Below are 21,841 nucleotides of genomic sequence, written 5' to 3'. Positions count from 1 at the left end.
AGCCAAAACACAACAAACAGTTTCATGAAAAAACAGTACTGAGATGTGCTACAGCCACCCTCAGGCAGAAGAACCACATTACAACAAGGTACTGCGGAAAACAGTACAAAAAAAGACATTTTTGAAATGTGATTAGTCATGTATAATCAATCATTTTTTTAACAATTCGTGACTTACATATTTCAAATCAAGAACCATTCCTACTGCATGAACATTTGTACACAATTGTCTGTGATTTGGTGCCTTTTGCACACTAAACAAACAGAGAGCTTTCTTGTCGATCTAGCAACATTAACGCTTCTTGTCCATGTCAGCTTATCTCCAGTGAACTGTCCTGACAGTCAGGTATCGAAGTACCTGCCACCTCTTTTTCTAGAGAACATTTTGTCAATCTTGAGTGCCTATCCAGATGACTTTTTCTGCCAAAAGATGCCCCACAGATACCACAGGAGTATGGCTTTGTACCTGTATGTGTTTGCATGTGTTTTGCCAAATCATATTTCTCATAGAATCGTTTTCCACAGGTGCTGCACAAGTGCGGCCTCTCACCTAAGTGGATCCGCTCCTCGTGTTTTCTGACGTCTTTACGATTTCTGAAAGACTTGCCACATGTTCTGCAAGTAAACGGCTTTTCATCAGTATGAGTTTTACTATGTTGATTCAAATGAGTTTGCCGTAGGAAGCTTTTACCACAGGTGCTGCATGAGTAAGGCCTCTTACCTGTGTGTGATCTCATGTGGACTTTCAAGTCATGACTGCCTCTGAATCTTTGCCCACAAACTCTACAACTAAACGGCCTTTCGTCTGTATGACTTTTATTGTGAGAATATAAAACTCTTAAATGAGAGAAGCTTTTCCCACAGGTACTACAAGAGTAAGGCTTCTCACCTGTGTGGGTTCCCATGTGATTCTTCAGGCACTGTTTTTGTCTGAATGATTTGCCGCATGTTGCACAAATAAAAGGAGTTTCACCTGTATGGATTCTGTTGTGATTTTTCAAGTTTGAAATCTGAAAGAATCCTTTTCCACAGGTTGTGCAAGAATATGGCCTCTCGCCTGTGTGGCATCTGACATGTACCCTCATTGATGACTTCCAACTGAATACTTTCCCACAAATCGGGCAAGAATGTGTTTTTTTGCCACTGTGGACACGCTGATGTGTCTGTAATTCTGTCTTGTACTTAAAACTTTCACTACAAGTGTCACATTTGAAAAACTTTAGATCTTGAAGAGGATCACATTGATTCTCGGACACGTCAGTGATTGGTTCTGAGTTTCTAGTTGATTCTGAGTCTCTGTGATTGCTTCCTGCGGGATCGTGATTCTCACCAACATAAGGGTTATGAGTGAGGAACCGGGGCTCATGCTGTAGTTCAGGTTCACTGTTGTCACTTTCCTCATGAGTCAACATGAACATGTCAGTCTCTTCCTTCAGTTCAAGCTGCTCTCCCTCCTGAATGCTGCAGGGTTCCTCTGGTTCCTCTTTAATCTGTGGAGGCTCTTCCTCCTCTTGGTCTGGACTGGAGTTCCTCTCCTGGTTACAGAGCTCATGGTCAGACAGAACCTCCTCTTCTTTACATAAAACTTGCTGTGGCACATCTGGAAGAATACAAAAGAAAAAAAGTAGCTAGTATGGCACAAGTTTTGTGGCTGTTAGCCTGGCCTACAACCTGGAGAGCAGTTTCTAGTAGCTGTAAGCATCAACATATGGCATTAAACTTTAGTGCCTTTTGTCTTTATAGATAACAAAACGTTTACATTTATTTCACCTGTCTTGGAGGTTTAGTGAAAGTGGATTAACAGGACAATAAAACCTGTGATTAATCACATTTTTTTAAAATTGTACACCAATTGTAAATTTTGGTCAGAGCCAGACGATTACTGTTTGTTTAACAAAGGCAGGTATCTGAGTGAAAAATCAACATTCAAAAGAGATTGGTATGACAAAGGCATTCTGTTTGTAAAGGATATAATGGATTCTGATGGAAGTCTTTTAGACTACAGGGCTTGGTTTGAAAACTATGACATAAATTGTACTCAGAGAGAGTATAATGGGATTTGTAAAGCAATCCCCTTACCACTGATTCAATTCTTCAAGAATACCTTATTGCAGTGATACTCAACATGTGGCTCTGGAGCCACATGTGGCCCTTTTGTGACTATTTGTGGCTCTCTTATGTCTTCATTTTAAATATCATTCCCCAGAAAACCTTAAAGGGAAACTCTGTTGCCCTTTTTCAAAATGTTTTGCCACTTGTCACACATTTAAGCTAAGTTTTGCCATTAAATAGCAATTGTTTCTGATTTTTTTTCCCATTTTTACCAGTTCTTTTTGCCATTTTTATCCCCTTTTTGCCCTTTTTCACTCTTTTAACCCATGTAATCCACCCTTTCCCATTAAATAGCACTTGTTTCCTATTTTTCCCCATTTTTGCCACTTCCTTTTGCCACTTTTAATCCATTTTTTGCCCATTTAAGCTAATTTTTGTCATTAAATACAACTTGTTTCCTACTTTTTTGCTCATTTTTGCCACTCTTGACTGCTTTTTGTATGGAGCTATTATTGTTGCAAAATTATTTGCAAATGCGTACAAAGATCTGCGCACAAATCCACAAATGCGTGTACAGATCTGCAAATCCGTGTAAAGATATGCAAGTGTGTGCAAAGTTTTGCAAATTTGTACAAAGATCCACAAATGCATGCACTAATCTGCAAATATGTAGAGGAATTTGTAATTGTGGACTTAGTTCATTTTGGTTCAGAATCTGCCTCTCAATTGGCTGTCATACACACGTGACTTTTGCAACACTTGTACCACACACGATTTGTACTGAGATCCGTAAGCATGTACTTAGATCTGTAAGCATGAAGGTTGGGTCTGTTGCCCTCAGTGCAGGGTTACAGGCAAGGCTGCCTTTCTCATCACATTGGCATCACACAGGAGACAGCAGTCAAGACTTAGTAACGGCTCTATATAACGTCAGTATGGAAGGAGAAATGTTGTGGATTTGTACGCATTTGCAAATATTTTTGCAACAATAATAGCTCCATATTTTTGCCAATTTAAGTCAATTTCCACCCATTTTTGGCACTTTTGGACCATTTTTGCCATTTTCTGACTCTTCTTCCACCTTTTCTCCCAATTGTCTCCCCTTTTCACACATTTTTTGCTTCTTTTTGACCTTTTTCGCTACCTTAAATTTTCTTTTAGTGCTACTTAAGCAGTTTTTTTTTTTTTGCCACTTTTCACTACTTAGATTGTGGCTCTTGCAAAGGTATTTTTCAACAATTTGGCTCTTTGGTTAAGCAGGATGAGTATCACTGCCTTATTGTATTCAAATGTTGAATCAGTACTACCAAAACTGATGATTAACGATTGTAACTTAATTGACAAAAATTGTAATGACAAACTGATTAGTGCTGCTTTGAAAGCTATAATATTTTGATTGAAAAAGCACACTCTAAATATATCAAATAGCCTGTCCCCTCAAAGTTTAAAGAAACTCATTTTAAAATACTTTATAAAGTCTACCCAGTTGCAGAATTTCTAAATAAAAAAAGATTTAAGTTTGAAGTTGACCTGTTACCTTTGGTAATGCAGCAGATGAAACATTAGAACATGTTTTTCTCATGTCCTGTGTCTAGGAAATTTTGGTCAGAAATAAGAAATTGGTTATTGCTTAAGATACATGACATCCTGGCTTTTGATATTTCTCATTGAAATATCTTGATTATTCTTAAGGATAAATATCAAAGTCATTGCAGTTAGTGAAGAAATAGCAAACCCTCCTTTGATTGGTTTATTAATGATTTCAAATTATTTTTTCAATCCCTTAATAAACTGTGCTCCAGTAAAACAGCTATAAAGATCTGTAAAGATATATCTCGTTTCTTGCTTATTTGATTTATCCATAACTTTGCTCCTCCCTGTATATTTTTGCTTGCCTTGTTTCTGTGCCTAATAATCTACAATGTGACGTTTCACTGTAAGAAGATGAATGGTCCTTAAGAGAGGATGCATGTTTCTGTATTGTTCATTTATGTGTTCAATTAAAATAAAAGAAAGAAAGAAAAGATGTATATGACTGAAGGGGGGACTCTCGGTTCATCCATCCAGTCTGTCAGGCCAGGCGCCACATTGCTGTCGCATAATTCCTTTGCGTTTACACCTGTGGTTTACACCCATTGCCCACCGTAACATGGGAGTCTTGTACCGTCCTATAGTTAGATGATTGGGATTTTAGAACAAGGAAGGATTTTTTCTTACCTATCCTGTATAAGTTCACTTGAGGTTTCAAGACGCTATCCAGCAGTTTACGTTGACGCTCGAGCTCCTCCTCGTACTCGACGACAGCTCTTTTAAAAACTACAAAAATGTCTTCAGCAGCAGCCGTTAGTCTCTCCGTGACAAATTCTCTCAAATTCTCCTCTGAAAACATCCTTGTTTCAAATTTACTGAACGTATGAGAAAGGGGAGTCACGATAAAGCCGACCTCCAGTAGCTATCGGCGGCGTTTTATTGAACTTCCGCTCCTACTGTTTGTTTACTTCCGGCGTGTGTCACAATATGAAGTGCCGATTGGGAGGCTCGGAAGTTCCGCTTTCAACTTAAGTATTTTATTTCAAATTTTAGTAAAATCACGACGTAATTTTTTCGAAACTCCTTCACTGCGGTCAAGAATGATATTATACTCATTTAGCCCCTTCTTCCTTGCATTTTTAAATTCATAGTTTCAAACAAACCACAGCGGTTACAACAGATCATATAAAATAGTTTATTTACAAGTTAAAATTTCAAACTTGGCCTTAAAGGTAACATATATTAGGCATGTGAAACTTCTGCAGGAGAAAAATCCTCGACACCAATCACATAGTGTTTTTTAAACCTTATTTCAATTAGAGCAGCAACTATGGTCCAACTATGCCAATTCTTGATATAAAATTGAATATTGCTCACATTTGAACATTAACATTGAACTGTGTAGTGTCAGCACAAGGCCGTGCTACAATGTTAATTCCATAAACAAACATTTTGATTAAAATGTATTAGTGCATTTTTTCAGACTAAATTCCAACAACACTGTAAATATTGAACACATTTGTAACCAAAATAGTAATATATTTATTTATAACTCCCTGATGGATTACAGCAACAAATAGCAGAACCAGTAACATTTGCCTTGTTAGCAGTGAACTAGCCATTTAGGCCTACTCAGTAACTTTGCATATCTTGACCTATGTTATATTAGTTTTAAATATCCTCAAGGTGAGGAATATGAAAGTGGCCCCACCATCCTTATATAAATCTGTATGTGGCCCTCAGTGGAAAAAGTTTGGATACCCCTGTCTTAAGACTTAAATTTGAACCTTCATTTAGACAAGTTATCCTAAGCACCAATGAAAACACCGGAAAAAAAGGCTTTTGCCTGTGTCAGCCTTTTTCCAGGGAACTGTCACGACAGTAAAAATCTAAATACCTGACTCATGTTTTGTAAGAGGACATTTTTTCATATGCCTATCTAAATAACCTTTTGTTGTGTAAGACAGCCCACAATTGCTACAGGGGTACAGCGTCATACTTGTCTGGACAGCATGTCTTCTCAGTATGTGTTTTTTTAAATCATAACTTTCGTAGAATTCTTTTCCACAGGTGCTGCACGAATGCGGCCTCTCCTTTAAGTGGATCCGCCTCTCATGTCTTTTGACGCTTTTGTCGTCTCTGAAAGACTTGCCACATGTTCTACAAGTAGACAACTTTTTACTTGTATGATTTTTTCTGTGCTGATCCAAATCAGTTTGCTGAAGGAAGCTTTTCCCACAGGCGCTGCAGGTGTAAGGCCCCTTACTTGTGTGTGATCTCATGTGGACTCTCAAGTCATGACTGCTTCTGAATCTTTTCCGACAAATTCTGCAGTTAAATGACCATGCACCTGTATGAGTTTTTTTGTGAGCAATAAAAGTAGTTGAATCAGAAAAGCTTTTTCCACAGGTGCCACAGGAGAAAGGCCTCTCACCTGTGTGGGTCCTCATGTGGTTTATCAAGTACTGTTTTTTCCTTAAAGATTTGCCGCATGTTGTACAAGTAAAAGGCTTTTCACCTGTATGAATCATGTTGTGTTTTTTCAAGCCTGATAAATGGAGGAATCTTTTACCACAAGTTGTACAAGAATGTGGCCTTTCACCTGTGTGACACCTGACATGAACCATTAATAATGACTTCCAACTGAATATTTTCCCACAAATCTTGCAAGTGTGTGTTTCTTTACCACTGTGGACACGCTGGTGTGTCCGTAATACTGACTTGTTCTTAAAACTCTCACCACAACTGCCACATTTAAAAAATGGCTGATCTGAAAGAGGATTACATTGGTCCTCTGATGTGCCACTGATGTGACTGTTTAGGTGAATTGTGCTGGGTTGGGTTCTGAGATTTTTAGTTGATTGTGAGTCTCTGTGCTTGTTTCCGGTGGGATCTTGAGCCTCAGCATCATAAGAGTTTGGAGAAAGTGGCCGGAGTTCATGTTGTAGTCCGGGTTCACTGTCCTCATGATTAAGGGTCAACATGAACCTGTCAGTCTCCTCCTTCAGTATGAGCTGCTCTCCCTCCTGAATGCTCCAGGGCTCCTCTGGTTCCTCTTTAACCAGTCGAAGATCTGGCTCCTCTTGGTCCAGACTGGAGTTCCTCTCCTGGTTACAGAGCTGTTGGTCAAGCAGGGCCTCATCTTCTGTACTTAAAAGTTGCTGTGGCAAATCTGAAAGACCACAGATACTAATGTGAACTACAAGGACAAAGACAATCTACTATGCTCATTAAGAATAATCCCAAAACACCAATCATACAAATCCCTGAAAGAAATGATCATGAAACTCAACAGAACATGTCATTCATTCATTCAGTTTCACGTTTATATTTATATTACACTTTAATATAAGAAAAGAAAACACAGAGACGGGAATTTAATAGGTAACAACGGAGAAGTGGTACAACTGAACCATCCCAAAGTTAAATGATTGGGGGTTTAAAACAAGATGGCCGTTTTCCTTACCGATTCTGTGCAGTGTGACTTGGGGGTTCAAGAGGACATCCAGCAGTTTACGTTGACGTTCGAGCTCGTCCTCGTACTCGACGACAGTTCTTTTAAAAACTACAAAAATGTCCTCAGCAGCAGCCGTCAGTCGCTCTGTCACGAATTTTCTCAAACTCTCCCCTGAAAACATTCTTCTTGTTGCTTTATTTCACGAGAAAACAGGGTGGCATTTAAATGAAACTCCCGCTCCCCGGCCCGTGGTTGTTTATCTCCGTTGTGGTGGTGATGGGGACGAGCGGGCTTTTTGAACCGGCTCTTTTATGCGCCCGATAAGAACCGGATCCCGTTTGAGAGTCGTTTTATTTCATTATCAAATTTACTATTATAAGTTTTAGATATGTTGTTTGTGTCTGTATGTTATGTGCAATGTTGGGTAGTGTTACCCAACACTGTACATTGCTAGTTCAATAAGCTAGCAGTGTGCATGTTCCCGCACAGTGTTCCACCGACATGCCAAAAGGAAACAAAGAACAAATGGCACAGATTTTTTTTAAGGAGCTTCTTTTTTCGTCTCTCTCTTTGTGAAACAACAGAAGAGAAAGGAAATTTAAAAAGTAAACTAAGTACTCTAAGGGATTACTTTGTAACATTACACACACCACTTGTTAAATGATTGATTTGTAGGGATGACACTACACTACCGCAGGCACACTGGCCATTAAGGACTTGATGGTGCAGCATTAAAATTTTATATCAGATGATATTAAACAGCCTAGTCAGTTAGCAGATTTCCTCTGACCCACAGATGTTTTGGAGAGACAGTATATTTTTAAAAATAATTAGAAGATATTTTCATTAATTAAAAAAGTTGAGCCTAGATGGAGTAAAACATCAGCAGCAATCATGTGTTATGAAATTACTCAGTTTGGCATGTCAGTTGAAGCCAAACTGGTACCTAAATGAAGAGCTGTTAGAGGCTCTTCTAGCTAAGTTGAGCCTAAGTATTTGGATCACTAAAAAGAGCCCAAATTCCCATCACTACACTGTGTGTCACAGTGTGAAATGCCGACAGTGGAAGCTCAAAAGTTCCACTTTCGGTAGAAGTTTTTGTTTTTGTTTTTTTTTTATCCCCAGTTTATAAAGCTTGCTGGTGTTTTGTGCCCCCAACTTGGCTTGGAAAAGACAATCGAGTCTTTATAAATGTGTAATGAAATACTGAAGTTAACAACGGAGCTTCCGATCTTCCAACTGTCGGCACCTCATACTGTGACACACACCGGAAATAAACAAACAGGAGCAGTGCAGGCTTCATTGAAACGCTGCTCCAGCCTATCGAAGTCGGTTGTACTATTATTATTGTTATATAAATGAAAAATGTATTCAGAGGAGAATTTGACAGGGTTTATCACAGAGAGGCTAACGGCTGCTGCTGAAGACATTTTTGTAGTTTTTAAAAGAACTGTCATCGAGTACGAGGAGGAGCTCGAGCGTCAACGTAACCTGCTGGAAAACGTCCTGAAACCTCATGTCAACTTAAACAGAATAGGTAAGAAGAAAAAAACAACAACAACAAAAACTAGTATTTTAACTGTTCATCCATTTCATGTTATTTATTCATTTATTACAACGTTTTTTACACTTCTTAATGGGTTAATGCGTATGCTCCTTTCTTTAAATACGGTGAGCCACGAGTGTAAACTCAAAGATAGGCTCAATAAAGTTTTCATTTAGGCGACCAGATGACTGCAAATGAATGGAAAAAATGCAAACAACAAGATTAAAGCAACAATTACAGAGTAAACGGAGCAGAAAACCAGGAGTGGAAAGTAACTACATCTACTCATATTATTGCAATTGAGTAGTTTTTGGCTACTTTCACTTTTCTGAGTATATATATATATATATATATATATATATATATATAAAACTGTACTCTTACTTGAGTACTGCTCTCTTGCGCCTTTTCCACCTCTGTTGACTACACAGTTGCACGTAACAAGAGAATGTATGGGCAGAGTTTCCCATCATGCTCTTGGACAGAGTGCTTAAATGAGTTTAAATGTTGACTGTTACACACTGATCCCTGCTGTTTGCTCATATTTTTAGTGGATTGTTGTTGTTTTTGTTGTTTGAAACATTTGCACCATGCATGAAGTTATCTACTGAGATAGAGTTCCTGTCTGTGACTGTTCAAGGGTTAAATTGAGCTCTTTGTGAGATAAATTAATGCTGATAATTTTGCTGTACAGTTCCTCAGTAGCCATGCAATAATCAGTACTTAAAGTGAAGTTTAAATTTAGAGCTTTTCGCTTTCACTTGACCAGTAATTTTACTTTTACTTAAGTACAGTTTAACCAGACTAACTGTACTTTTACTTGACCACAATAGCTGTGTACTTTTTCCATCTCTGCAGAAAACTTGAGCTGGCATATCAGTCTCTAATTCCTTTTCTTTTGTGTTCCTCCAGATGTGCCACAGCTGCTTGTGTGTAAGGAAGAGGAGCAGCTTTGTAACCAGGATGGGAACTCCAGTCCAGACCAAGAGGAGTCAGAGCCTCCACAGATTAAAGAGGAAACCTGCAGAATTCAGGAAGGAGAGCAACTTGAACCTAAGCAGGAGGCTGAGATGTTCATGTTGACCCTTACTCATGAGGAAGGGGACCACATTGAACCTGAACTACAACATGAACTCCAGCTCTTTTCTCACAACTCTCATGTCGCTGAGAATCAAGAGCCTACAGGAAGCAATCACAGACACTTAGAACCCAACCCATCCAACATAATTCACCAAAGCAGTCACAACACTGACATGTCAGAAAATAATTCCCAAGATCAAACGTCCTTTAAATGTGACACTTGTGGTGAGTGTTTTAAGAACAAGTCAGCTTTACAGACACATCAGCGTGTCCACAGAGGTAAAGAAACACATACTTGCAGGATTTGTGGGAAAATGTTCAGTTGGAAGTCATTATTAACGGTTCATGTAAGAAGTCACACAGGTGAGAGGCCATATATTTGTAAAACATGTGGAAAAGGATTCCTTCAGATATCAGACTTGAAAAAGCACAACATAATGCACTCAGGGGAAAAGCCTTTTATTTGCCCAATATGTGGCAAATCTTGTGGATTAAAATCTGACTTGAAAGTCCACATGAGGACCCACACAGGTGAGAGGCCTTACTCCTGTGACACGTGTGGAAAAAGCTTCTCTCAGCAGTCAGTCTTGAAAAAGCACACTCTAATACACACAAATGAAAAGCCATTTATGTGCAAAACATGCGGCAAATCTTTCAGAGGACAACACGATTTGAAAGTCCACATTAGAACCCACACAGGTGAGAGGCCTTACTCCTGCACTACCTGTGGAAAAAGCTTCTCTCGGCAAACACAATTAAATGTACATAATAGAATTCATACAGATAACAGGTACTTAACTTGCAGTACATGTGGGAAGAATTTCAGAAGTAGTGGAGACTTGAAAAAGCATATGGAATGGATCCACTTAGGTGAGAGACCACACGCGTGCAGCACCTGTGGACAAAGATTCTATCAAAACTCAGAGTTAACCAGACACATTCAAACTCATGCAAGTGAAAAGCTGTACTCCTGTGACATCTGTGGGGCAGCATTCACTATGAAACTCTATTTGGAGAGGCACACAAGATTGAAAAGTTGTATTCTTGCAAAACATGTGCCAGGTTATTTAGATTCTTTACAGTCATGACAGTTTGTATATGAAGTTTTGACACTGAAAAGGCTGTAGCTTTGCAAGATCTGCTGGAAAACAACCTGCCATCTCAACATTTCAGACAATCAAACTAATGAAATATCTATATAAGCTTCAGCAGCTAATGCAAAAGGATGAGGCTCCTTGTGTATTTGAAGAAGTACACCAGTCAGTTGTAAAATTTAATCTTCAAGCATTACATATGAATAAGTTACTTTTAAAGGCCTTGAAATGATGTGATTCATGTCTAAATTGTTTGTCAAAATTGCACATTTTTGTATCTTGTCTTCAATTGAATTTAATTGCACATGAAGCTAATGTAACGCAGAGCAAATTTCAGACTTTGTCTGGGAATAAAGTTATCAGTCAAGATTTTTCGACATAATGATCTTATTCCTGCATTTATCAAATATGCACCATTGATAGTCATGCTTAGCAAAAATCTGACAAATCCATTACAAATCATTGTGGAGTTCAAGCTTTGCCACAGCTCTGCTTGCAGTACCTAAAGTAATCAAAAGTAGTATGGGAGGTAGAGCACTCAGTTATCATGCCCAAGTTCCTGTGATGATTCCAAAAGTTAGGATCCAGAAAGGCTGTAAGAGAAGGCCTGAAGTTTTCCTTTTTGATTAAGCCTGTAGTTACATCTGGCCTATGTTTGGGACACACTATACTCAAGCTGCTATAGGTTTAGACTGCTACTACTGCCACTGCATTAAACAAATATGCACCATTGATAATCATGCTTTACAAAAAGTCTAATCTAACAAATCTATTACAAATCATTGTGGAGTCGAAGCGTTGCCTCTACTCTGCTTGTGTGCCCTAAATTAATCAAAAGTAGTGTGGGAGGAAGAGCACTCAGTTATCATGCCCAAGTTCCTGTGATAATCTCAAAAGTTAGGGTCCAGGAAGACTGTAAGAGAGAGACCTCAAACGTTCCTTTTTGATGAAGCCTGTAGTTATGTCTGGCCTAGGTTTGGGGCACACCATACTCAAACTTCTATAGGCTTTGACTGCTACTACTGCCACTGCATTAATCAAATATGCACCATTGATAGTCATGCTTTACAAAAAACAATCTGACAAATGTTTTAAAAATCAATGTGAAGCTTTGCCACAGCTCTGCTTGTGGTACCTAAAGAATTCAAAAGTAGTATGAGAGGTAGAGCCCTCAGATATCTATGATGAGTCATCAGTGCACTCTTGGAGTAATTTTAGTAGGCTGGACACTCCTGCGAAGGTTCACCACTGTTCCAAGTTTTCCCCATTTGTGGGTAATGGCTCTCACAGTGGTTCACTTTAGTCCCAAAGCCATGGAAATGGCTTGGTACCCCAGGCTGATAGATTCCAATGACTTTTTGATTCAACAGGGCTGGTAGTAATCAGTCCTAGGTGTAGCAACTGAAATTGAACTCAGCTTTCATTTCAAAATTTATTAAATACAACAAGCAAGATATTTATCAATTTTACATGCATACAAAATGCCAAAAATACACAAGGACATTTAAATGTTTTGACATCAATACATTAATACTGTTACTAGCCATAAGTTACCACAAAACACTTCAACAAAAGGTAGATAGTGTATGATGGAAAGAGGTGGTTGGAATAGAATAGCAGTGGGTTTAAGTATAATTTAAACTAGAGCTAATCTAATATTAACAAAACAATGATAGTAGGAAAGGTGCTTATAAAGCTTGGCCATTTTTCCTCCTTTAAAACATTGTCTATAGATGTGTTTGTGAAGGTTTTCAGTCATCCAGGTCATGGTATTTCTGGGCTTGAGCCGATCTTCAGTAACTTAAGAAGCCTTTTGGAGGAAAAGTGAAATGTTTGCAAAGCCCTTTCGCCTCCAAACATCTTCAAATAATCCAGTTGCCTTTCCATTCAAGCTTAGATATATAATTGTTCATGGTGATGTACAACAGATGCAGAATTTCCCTCTCAGACATGTCCAGCTGCAAAAAAACTGCTGCTAATAATGACGTAGCTCAGCACTGTGGGTAAACTTCGTTCACTGGAGCTCAGCAGAGGAGAAGTGAAGGAGAAAATGGCGCTGCTCTCGTTCCTTGGCACAAACAAGTTACAGATGTTCCCCTCACAGCAGGAAGAACACACCTGACAGAAACAACATCAGTGTTAGGAAATTATCTAGATTATATAATATGATCTGTGATTACAGTTTTTTCATAGTGAGGCTCTTTATTACCCGATTGCCATTTTCAGTGACATGAGCACAGCCAGTGAACTGACAGTCCTTAAACGTTGCACACCTCTTGGTCACAGACACACTCTCTTGATTTCTATCCATCATATGGAGTGTGTAACAATATTTGGCATCTGGAAGACACATTATATCTTAACATATAAACAAGATCCACCAAATGAAGACCACAATAAAGCCGAATTTCCTCATTTTTAAAGTAAAAATCTAAATACCATCTTAAACGTAATTGCATTATTTTGGTGTTGCTGGCATTAAATACGAGTCTAAATGAACTGAGGTTTCTCTTGGCAACATTGAATGCTGCTTGGGGTTTATTAGATGTCACTTACAGCAGACAAACATTTTTAACTATCATCAGCATAAACATGTTTCAACAAAAATCGGACCCAATATGGACCCTTGTGGGCCATCACTGTGAACTTTCATAAAACTAGACAATGGGCACTAAAGCAATTTTTAAACCCTTTAAGTGTTTAAGAGGAAAACCCTGTATTAGCCAATCTTTGCAAAAGCAACAAAATGGTCTACGGTATTGAAGGAAAAAGGTAAAAGATGTACCTTTGGGACAGTAGACATCAGGAGCCCAGCGATTACACTCATAGTTATCCTCAGCATCTTCACATGTGAAGCACTTGAAGCCACCAGGATGGGGTGTAGCTGTGGAATTTTGAGAAACAACTGAGTTAGATACTAGTTCTGGCAGTCACGACAGTTAAAAATAAAGGTTTTAAATAGAGATAAAACTATATTCTGAAACTGGGAATGTTTATAGAGACTGTAGAATAAAGAATCCAAATTTAAACTCTTCTAAAGGTAAGATAACAATGGGTGTCATAGATGTCCTGGTGGACTCTCTCACTAGTCTCCTTCTTGCACAATCACTCAGTTTGTGAGGACGGCCTGATCCAGGCAGTTTTACACGTGCCATAGTGCTTCAATTTTTTGATGATGGATTTAAGTGAACTCTGGAGGATGCTCAGTTCCTTGGATTTTTTTGTATCAATCCCCTAACTCATACTTTTCAATAACATTTTCTCTGAGTTGCTTGGAGTGTTCTTTTATTTTCATGGTGTAATGGTAGCCAAGAATACTGATTAACCAGCAACTGGACCTTTCAGACACAAATGTCTTTACACTACCATCGCTTCAGACACATTCACTGAACTCAGGTGACCCCCTTTATACTAAATGTGAGACTACTAGCACCAACTGTCTGGATGTTAATCAGTAAACAGATAAAACATCAAAGGGTGTGAATACTTTTCACAGGCACTGTATATGCCTCTGTTAAATACGGTTAGGCATTGGTCCGGTTGAGTGGTAATATGCTAGTTTAACTCAGCACAGCCTACATACGTGTGCTTGTTTACATACAGGCAGTAGAGCGGAAGAGCAGGCCCACTGACCCGGCTGTAGCTAATGGGGGGTTGCTGTGCTACAGAACACATCATTTAGCAGGGCCTACATTAATAGAATACATACAGCTAGTGTAACCATGTAGCTAAAGATAGTCCCCTCTAGCAAGGACAAGAATGTTTAGTCCATTTATCACACTAAACCCTTGTGGAAACAGGAAAAAAAGATAAGTTTTGGGTAAGAGTCGGCTTAAACTTTCCTAATTATGCTCCCACAACAAAAGTCTGCTTATAATAGTTACATTTCCTAAAGGAATATGGGAGGTAGAGCTTCCAGTTGCCAGATCCTTCTCCTCCGTAATCATGTGCCAGCCAGGGTCTAAGAGGCAGACATCCTTTCTACTTTTAAAAGTAGGCTTAAACTTTCAATATGCGCTCGTAATGCAAGCCAGCTTATAATACCTAACATTCCTAGAAGTAGTATGGGAGGTAGAGCTTTCAGTTGTCAAATCCCACTCCTCTGGAATCCTCTACAAGTCAGGGCCAGAGAGGCAGACGCCCTCACTTAATTTAAGAGTAGGCTAAAACTTTCCTCGTTATACACCTGTAATGAATGCCAGCTTATAACACCTAACGATCTTCGAAGTAGTATGGGAGGTAGAGCTACTAGTCAGGGTCTGAAAGAGACACGCTCTAATTTTGAGAGTAGGCTTTATCTTTGCTTTCTCTTTTTTTTTTTTTTTTGGTGCAAAGCTCATAGTTTGGGATAGTCCATGCATGGTCCAGCCCCTAGTTGTACTGTTATAGGCTTAGACTCTGACCTCTGCCATTGTTACTGTTAATTTTGGTAAGCTTTATGGTAGAGTGGCAAAGAGAAAGCCCCTGTTGAACTGGACTAGAGTTTGCTAAATGCCAGGCCATCAGAGAAGACACTATGTTTGATGGACGCCAAACACACAGCCATGTTGTAGCTGGATTAGCTAAAGGTCACATAACAGTAGCATGTGTCTGACAATACAGATGATTTTTCAAAGATTATACAATATACTTAAAATCAAAAAGTTTGTTCCTACTTGAGGGATGTAGCCGGATAATGTCCATCATGGTAAAGTCCCGGGACTGGACAGTTTTCAGCCAGTCAGCAATGCTGGTCATTAGCAGGATCCAGGCCACTGCAGGCCAGCCCTCCATCGTCGCTCCAGAGTGTCTTCATGCACTTTTCTGTCCAGGCAGGAAAATCCACTACATGAGAAAAGGGACCATTAAATGTATACCACAGAGATATACCAGTATAACACATCATGAGAATATCTTCGTATGAATTTACCAGCATTAACCATAATCACAGAATATTTGAGGTATGATCTGGTATGTTAGAGAAATGCTTCTATTTTTGCCATAGGTGTTTTTTTCACCTTTGATAAATAGGTGTTAAATTAAGGTATGTGTCATTATGTCAAAGGCAAACACGCCTGAAGGCTAAAAATAGACAGTAATAGTCTTTTAGAGTGATTGGCTGTGTTAGCAGCACGTGCTGTGAGCTTGCTTCATTATTTGAACCACAAAAGGAACCCTACCAGCTTTCACTCTCTGCTTCCAGCCCTGATTTAAATAATTGCAAGACAAAGGTGCTGCAGGACATCTGTTTTCACTATTAACATTGTCACTTGTGACATAATCATGAGTTATGTTGCCATTACTAGCCACTGTGACCCACTGGGAATTCAGCCATTAGCCCTTGCTTGCCACATGTGTTTTGTTGTGCTGTAGTGTTTCAATTTATTGGTTTAGCCGAGTCAGCGGGTGTATTGTCTTTTCTACTCAATTAAACTAAAGATTACAAGAGCAAGTCTGCTATCGGAGAAAGCATCATTATTGGATTTTTTTTAACTTCCGAGCAAGGTTAGGCCTTTACAGAATAAAGCAAAGATCAGACTCCAGGCCCCATTGAAGGATGAGCCATGTATGTAAGTCTCATTGTTGTCTATATGGTATGTAATGGGGACTTCAGACCCTTAATAAGCTGAATTACATCTCACTAAAACCTTCAGTGATAAGAATTTGAGATAAGGGCAACAACAGTTCTCCTTCAGTATACTGTAAACAACAGCAGTCACAAGACCATCCATTCAGCATCATGAGATGCTGTCTATTAAAAGTAAAATCCATGCTATCTACGCTATTAAATTTTGGATTGAATTAACTGGCGCGCCTGGGAAACAAGAAATACTCCAAGTATTTTAATTTGATTATTTTTTTACATAAATCCAAATACTAGCAAGAGTTATCAAAGGGAACATTTTATTGCCTACACCAGGTCTAAACTGAACCAACCCCTCAAACATACAAGTCTATGCCAAGCTAGCATGTCTATGGGGCTATGCTATGTGTTAAATGCTAAAACCATCATGCTAACTTTACTACAATGACACTACTAGAACACTCATATTAGCAAAGTTCAGCAAGTATTGATTCATATGACCATCTTCTTAAATGTCATTCATCTGTTAGCATGCTAACATTAGCTTTTTAGTGATAAACAACATAGATAGATAGATAGATAGATAGATAGATAGATATTTCGATCTATTCAAACACCATTATGCTAGCGCGTCTTTGAGGCTTTGCTATGTGTTAAATAATAATAATAATAATAAGTTTATTTTTATAGCACCTTTAAAGAACAGCGAGGTCACAAAGTGCTTTACAAAAAGGTAAATATATCTTATACATCACACTAACTTTATTAAAAGGACACTGACGTTAGTAAAGTTCAGAAAGTATGGAAGAATGTTGACCATTTTTCTAAAAGTAATTCATTTGTGTTAGCATGCTAACATTAGCATAATAGCGATAAATGACATAGATCTATTCATACACAATCATGCTAGCATGTCTGTGAGGCTGTGCTATATGTTAATTGCTAACACAATCATGCTGACTTTACTACAATAACACTGCTATAACACTAATGTTAGCCAAGTTCAGATAGATCTGTTCACACAAGTTATGCTAGCATGTCAGCCTGTTTATTGTAGAATGAGCAGTGCTTTGAGTTAAGCTAGCACAGACGTGCTAACATGCTAGAAACATGTTTTATTTACAATAAAAAATAACATCAGATGTTGAAACTGAGACATTTTACCATTTTATAAAAAATATTACCCATTTTGTAACTGATGGCAGCAAGACATCTCAAAAAAGTAGGGACAGAGCCATGTTTACAATTGGGTAGCATCCCGTCTTTTTTAACAAGTCGGTCTGGAGTTCTTTGAGAGGAATGTTGTCCCACTCTTGTACAATGTAAGATTCAAGCTGCTCAACAGTCCTAGGTCTTCCTTGCTAGTTGTGATACGTAGTTTAGCATTGTCTTGCTGAAATATGCAAGGCCGTCCCTGAAAGTGACGTTGCCTGGGTGAGAGCTTATCTCACTCTTAAACCTCTAGCCTATATATTTTTCAGCTTACTTTTCTTTTGTAGCCCTGTTGATACTCTTCTGAGATATGTCGCTGCCATCAGATTCAAAATAAGCTAATATCTCCCACACAATGGTAAAATGTCTCCATACAAATGTCTGGTATGTTATGTTCTATTGTGAATAAAATATGGGTTCATGACATTTGACAATTAATGCATTCGGTTTTCATTTACATTTTACACAGCATCCCAACTTTTTTATCAGAGGGGATAATTTAACACCCAAAGGATAAAAATAAAGGTCTGAACAATTCTTTAAGGACTTACCCACCAAGTGACTGAGAGCTATTTATGGAGCCACAAGACTTGGTAACTTAAAAAGTAAAGCTGTTTAGCCTGCTATTTAAGATAACAGATACACAAGCTTATAGAGAGAATAAAAAGCCTTTTGTCTCCTTGTTATGACACTGACTTTGTTGAGAAATACAGGGACGTCCTGTAAGCCTCCTGGTTAATCCTTTAAAACAGATTCAACAATCGCCATCTTTCTGCAACAGGAAATAATCTGTTTTCATTCCAGACTTCAAAGGAGGATTTGATAAGTCAGTGTTGCAGATTTGCTGTAAAGTATAACCCCAACAAGAGCATATCCACATAGCCTAAGGGTTTAAGCTAGCTGTTCTCAGTATATCCCGCAGCTTAAAGTTTCAAACAGGGCATGATGATAGCGGGACAAGAGGGGACATTCCTGTTTGCAAAGATAGGTGTGCTTTTTTTATTCCTATGGGCTTTGGTGCTTACACTTACACTGAGACTTGCACTGCTCTCAAGCAAAGGATTCCCTGAGACGTCAGTCACTACATTAAAAACCACATGACCTGGTTTTGGCTCTAACTTGACATCCATATATTTGTCTAACATCACTGATGAGTTCAAATGCCTCTGACTCTTCTTTAGGTTTTATCCTCAGGCATTGTGCAGGCTGTTGGCTTGTAAATGCTTGTTTTCTTTGCATTAAGCATGCTCCAATAACTGATCTCCATATTTGCTGTAGACTGGAAAACCATACTGTACAGTGCTGTACAGTACAGTGCAGTGCATTTTGACTTTTATTAAAAGCACTGATAATTTAGCTAAAAATTACATAATTTTCTAAATAAGAACAAAGTCAATAAAGTATGAAGAAATGTGCACAACAATGAATGCAAGAATAATCTGTTTTTAACCCATTTTCTTGTAAGGAAGGATGGAAAATTTGGCAGTCAAAGGAAAGCCACATGATATTAAATGAAGGCACAATACAAAATGATTTGTTACACTAAGCCACATAATATAAGTCATTAGACATTTTTAAAGTCCTTGTAAAGTGATAAAAAAAAGTCTGTATTTTAGGTTTGTTGTATGACAGCCCACTGTGTTACAAACCACCAGGCCAAATTTCAGTCATGAAAAACATCTCTAAGTTTATAAAATTAAGCTTCAAATTCATGAAAAATGAGGCAGTAAAATCTGTTCTGGAATGATGTGGGCATGTCGGTTGACTGGGCGGAAGCCACACCCACTCACGAGAAATATGATCCTATCAAATAATTTTAAAAAGCTACTGATCAGATCAGATCCTGAGCAGAGACAGAAGTCCTGGATCAAATTTACTGTTTTCTGGCACAAATCTCTCAGTTATGATACTCTTAATGACCCATGGCTGATAGCTCTGGGAAATTTACCTCACAATGAATAAAAACACAGCATGTAGCTGGCTGTTAACTTTCGATGAAGACAGTGACATTAGCTACCGTACTGTGATGAACTTCTTGATGATTTTATAATATTGTAGCATTAGGAGGGCGGGGTAATTCCCAATCAAGACCAGTGAGGTCATGGGCTCATATAATTGCCCTGCTCAAATTAAGCCAAGTCAGGAATGAAGGGGACACATTTTTAACAGTCTAAAACAAAAAATCAGTCACATAAACACAGAGTGGGACCTCCCAAGTTGTGATTTATTGATGATATCAATGTGTGCTGGCTCAGTAGCATTGGTGCTAGCTATCCTGGCTAACAGTTACTTCATTTGGAGCTGAAAAGTGTTTCAAGCTATTATTAATACAATAAAATACAATACAATAACTTTATCTATCCCCGCAGGGAAATTCAGTTGTCTGGAGTCTCTCTCATCTGTTTACGGTAGAATTATAAAGTCTAATTGCTGATGGAATGAAAGATTTTCTAAATCTTTTTGTCTTGCAGTGCAGGGATAGGAGCCATCCACCACCGTTGTTTCTTTGGTCATTTAGGGAGATATGAAGTGGATGATCCATGTTCCTCAGAATGGCCTCCACCTTCTTCATTCATTCTCCCAAGAGGGTCTAACTGCAGCCCTTGAGCAAACCTCTATGCTGGGGCGTTCGGCTGGAGACCTCTACGGTGGGGCGAAACCTCTTCACTGGGGTGTGACGTACATTGCCCAAGCCTACGCTGGGGCGTGCAGCGTGTTAGCTGTTGTTTGCATGACCTAGCTGTTGTTAGCATGACTACACCGCTGTGCTTGTGACACATTAGCATAGCTTCTGTGTCACAAGCATAGCTTTGACCCATACGCTTGGGTCTACGCCATTAAAACCCGACTGGTTCGGTTTAGGCATTTAAATTCGACTGGTTAGGTTTAGGCATCAACACCCGACTGGTTAGATTTAGGGTCAGCCTGTCGGCAAGCGGATAGAGCTGAAATTTCGTTGCGGGTAATATACGTCACGTCCCAGCAGAGAAGTTTCGCCCCACCATAGAGGTCTCCAGCCGAACGCCCCAGCGTAGAGGTTTGCCCGAGGGCTGCAGCCAGATGCCTCTCGTCTCTCCACCTCATCCTCCAGTGAGTTCATATTGGGTCTGATGTTGAAGATATTCATCATTGAAATTTTTAACCTCTTTTGCACCTCTTTCATCACCATTTTCATTGCCATTTTAAACCCATTTTTGACACTTTCTCCCTAGTTTTTGACACTTTTTACCCCACCAAAATTTCAACCCACTGATAGCTGAGGCCAGTAGTGTAGAGCTTCTTGAATAGGTGTGTGTGCTCTTAATTATGGATGCGTGATATTGGATTTTTGGCATTATCCAATAAGTCGATATTTATAAATTAATTTTATCAATACCAATATTAAAATGTAGTTCCAACCTAAAATTTTGGTTTGTAAAACACGCAATTAAAAGTTTGAGGGTAAACAAATGAACAAATTTCAGTCTTTAAAAACACTTAAAGCATGCAAATTTATGATGAATGAAGAAACAGACTTTAGCTGACCTACATTAGTTGGTCCAGTCTAAAACTCTACTAACCTTTTTGTTCATACGCCACTTAATTCACCTTATATGCTAATATATGCCAATAACAGTCATGGCGATAATATTGTGTGTCCCTACTTTTAATTTATGCCCATTTTTAAATGACTCATTTGCACACTGATGCTTAACTTTTGCTACTTGACTTAAGGAAAAGATCATGATGACATTTTTAGAGAAACAATTGATATAAAGTAGAGTTGGCAGTTACATTTGCGTACCTAGATACATCAGCAACCCGCAAAGTATGACCAACCATACTCTAGCACATGAAGGCACTAATGGACCGGGCACTAATGGGCACTATGGAGATCAAAAAATAAGTGGGTATAGGCCTACTCTGTCTACTTGTGCATACCCTACACTTCTCCACTGACATAGGTCGGGCATACACGGTGTGATTTAAAGCCAACTCTATTACAGTCGTGGCGGAATGTCAGCCCACGCTGTGTGACTGAATCACTTTCATCGTATGATTTATGTGGTCACATTATATGGTCCAATGAACCATACACACAACCTGAGTGCTCACACTGTTTTAGAAAAGTAGGGATGGACGGTGACAAAAATCTGTGGAGTTTCCTTTGAGAAAGTCTCGCACACTGAGGTTGAAGTCATATCTAGTCATGCCCTCTTTTATCTCTCCCTCTATCATACACACACAAACACTGCCATCCATGTCAGCTGGAGGCATATTTCCTGCTCATTTGTTATGGAGGGGGGGCGTTGAGAGGCGTCTGGCAGT

General features: G+C 38.9%; 4 protein-coding genes across 4 annotated transcripts; 1 reads left to right on the top strand and 3 right to left on the bottom strand.

The window, feature by feature from the left end:
- Positions 1-8: 8 nt before the first annotated feature.
- Positions 9-4,512, bottom strand: LOC121506423 (gastrula zinc finger protein XlCGF57.1-like). Its single transcript, XM_041782219.1, has 2 exons — positions 4,269-4,512; positions 9-1,599 (listed from the first exon to the last, which is right to left on the bottom strand). The coding sequence occupies exons 1-2, from the start codon at positions 4,438-4,440 to the stop codon at positions 311-313; spliced, it is 1,461 nt and encodes a 486-aa protein (XP_041638153.1). The 5' UTR covers positions 4,441-4,512; the 3' UTR covers positions 9-310.
- A 250-nt stretch (positions 4,513-4,762) lies between these two features.
- On the bottom strand, positions 4,763-7,274 carry LOC121506424 (zinc finger protein 501-like). The gene is made up of 2 exons (XM_041782220.1): positions 7,048-7,274; positions 4,763-6,753 (listed from the first exon to the last, which is right to left on the bottom strand). The coding sequence occupies exons 1-2, from the start codon at positions 7,217-7,219 to the stop codon at positions 5,471-5,473; spliced, it is 1,455 nt and encodes a 484-aa protein (XP_041638154.1). The 5' UTR covers positions 7,220-7,274; the 3' UTR covers positions 4,763-5,470.
- Positions 7,275-8,329: 1,055 nt separating this feature from the next.
- LOC121506383 (gastrula zinc finger protein XlCGF57.1-like) lies at positions 8,330-11,127 on the top strand. The gene is made up of 2 exons (XM_041782169.1): positions 8,330-8,575; positions 9,497-11,127. Exons 1-2 carry the CDS (start codon positions 8,404-8,406, stop codon positions 10,750-10,752), a joined length of 1,428 nt encoding a protein of 475 aa, XP_041638103.1. The 5' UTR covers positions 8,330-8,403; the 3' UTR covers positions 10,753-11,127.
- Positions 11,128-12,702: 1,575 nt separating this feature from the next.
- Positions 12,703-15,531, bottom strand: LOC121506480 (ly6/PLAUR domain-containing protein 6-like). The gene is made up of 4 exons (XM_041782313.1): positions 15,414-15,531; positions 13,544-13,642; positions 12,968-13,098; positions 12,703-12,876 (listed from the first exon to the last, which is right to left on the bottom strand). The coding sequence occupies exons 1-4, from the start codon at positions 15,529-15,531 to the stop codon at positions 12,703-12,705; spliced, it is 522 nt and encodes a 173-aa protein (XP_041638247.1).
- Between the last annotated feature and the right edge of the window lie 6,310 nt (positions 15,532-21,841).

Source organism: Cheilinus undulatus, linkage group 24, assembly GCF_018320785.1.
Source record: "Cheilinus undulatus linkage group 24, ASM1832078v1, whole genome shotgun sequence".
NCBI lineage: Eukaryota > Metazoa > Chordata > Actinopteri > Labriformes > Labridae > Cheilinus > Cheilinus undulatus.
Note: the sequence above shows the minus strand (reverse complement) of the source record. Positions and strands in the feature narration are given on the sequence as shown.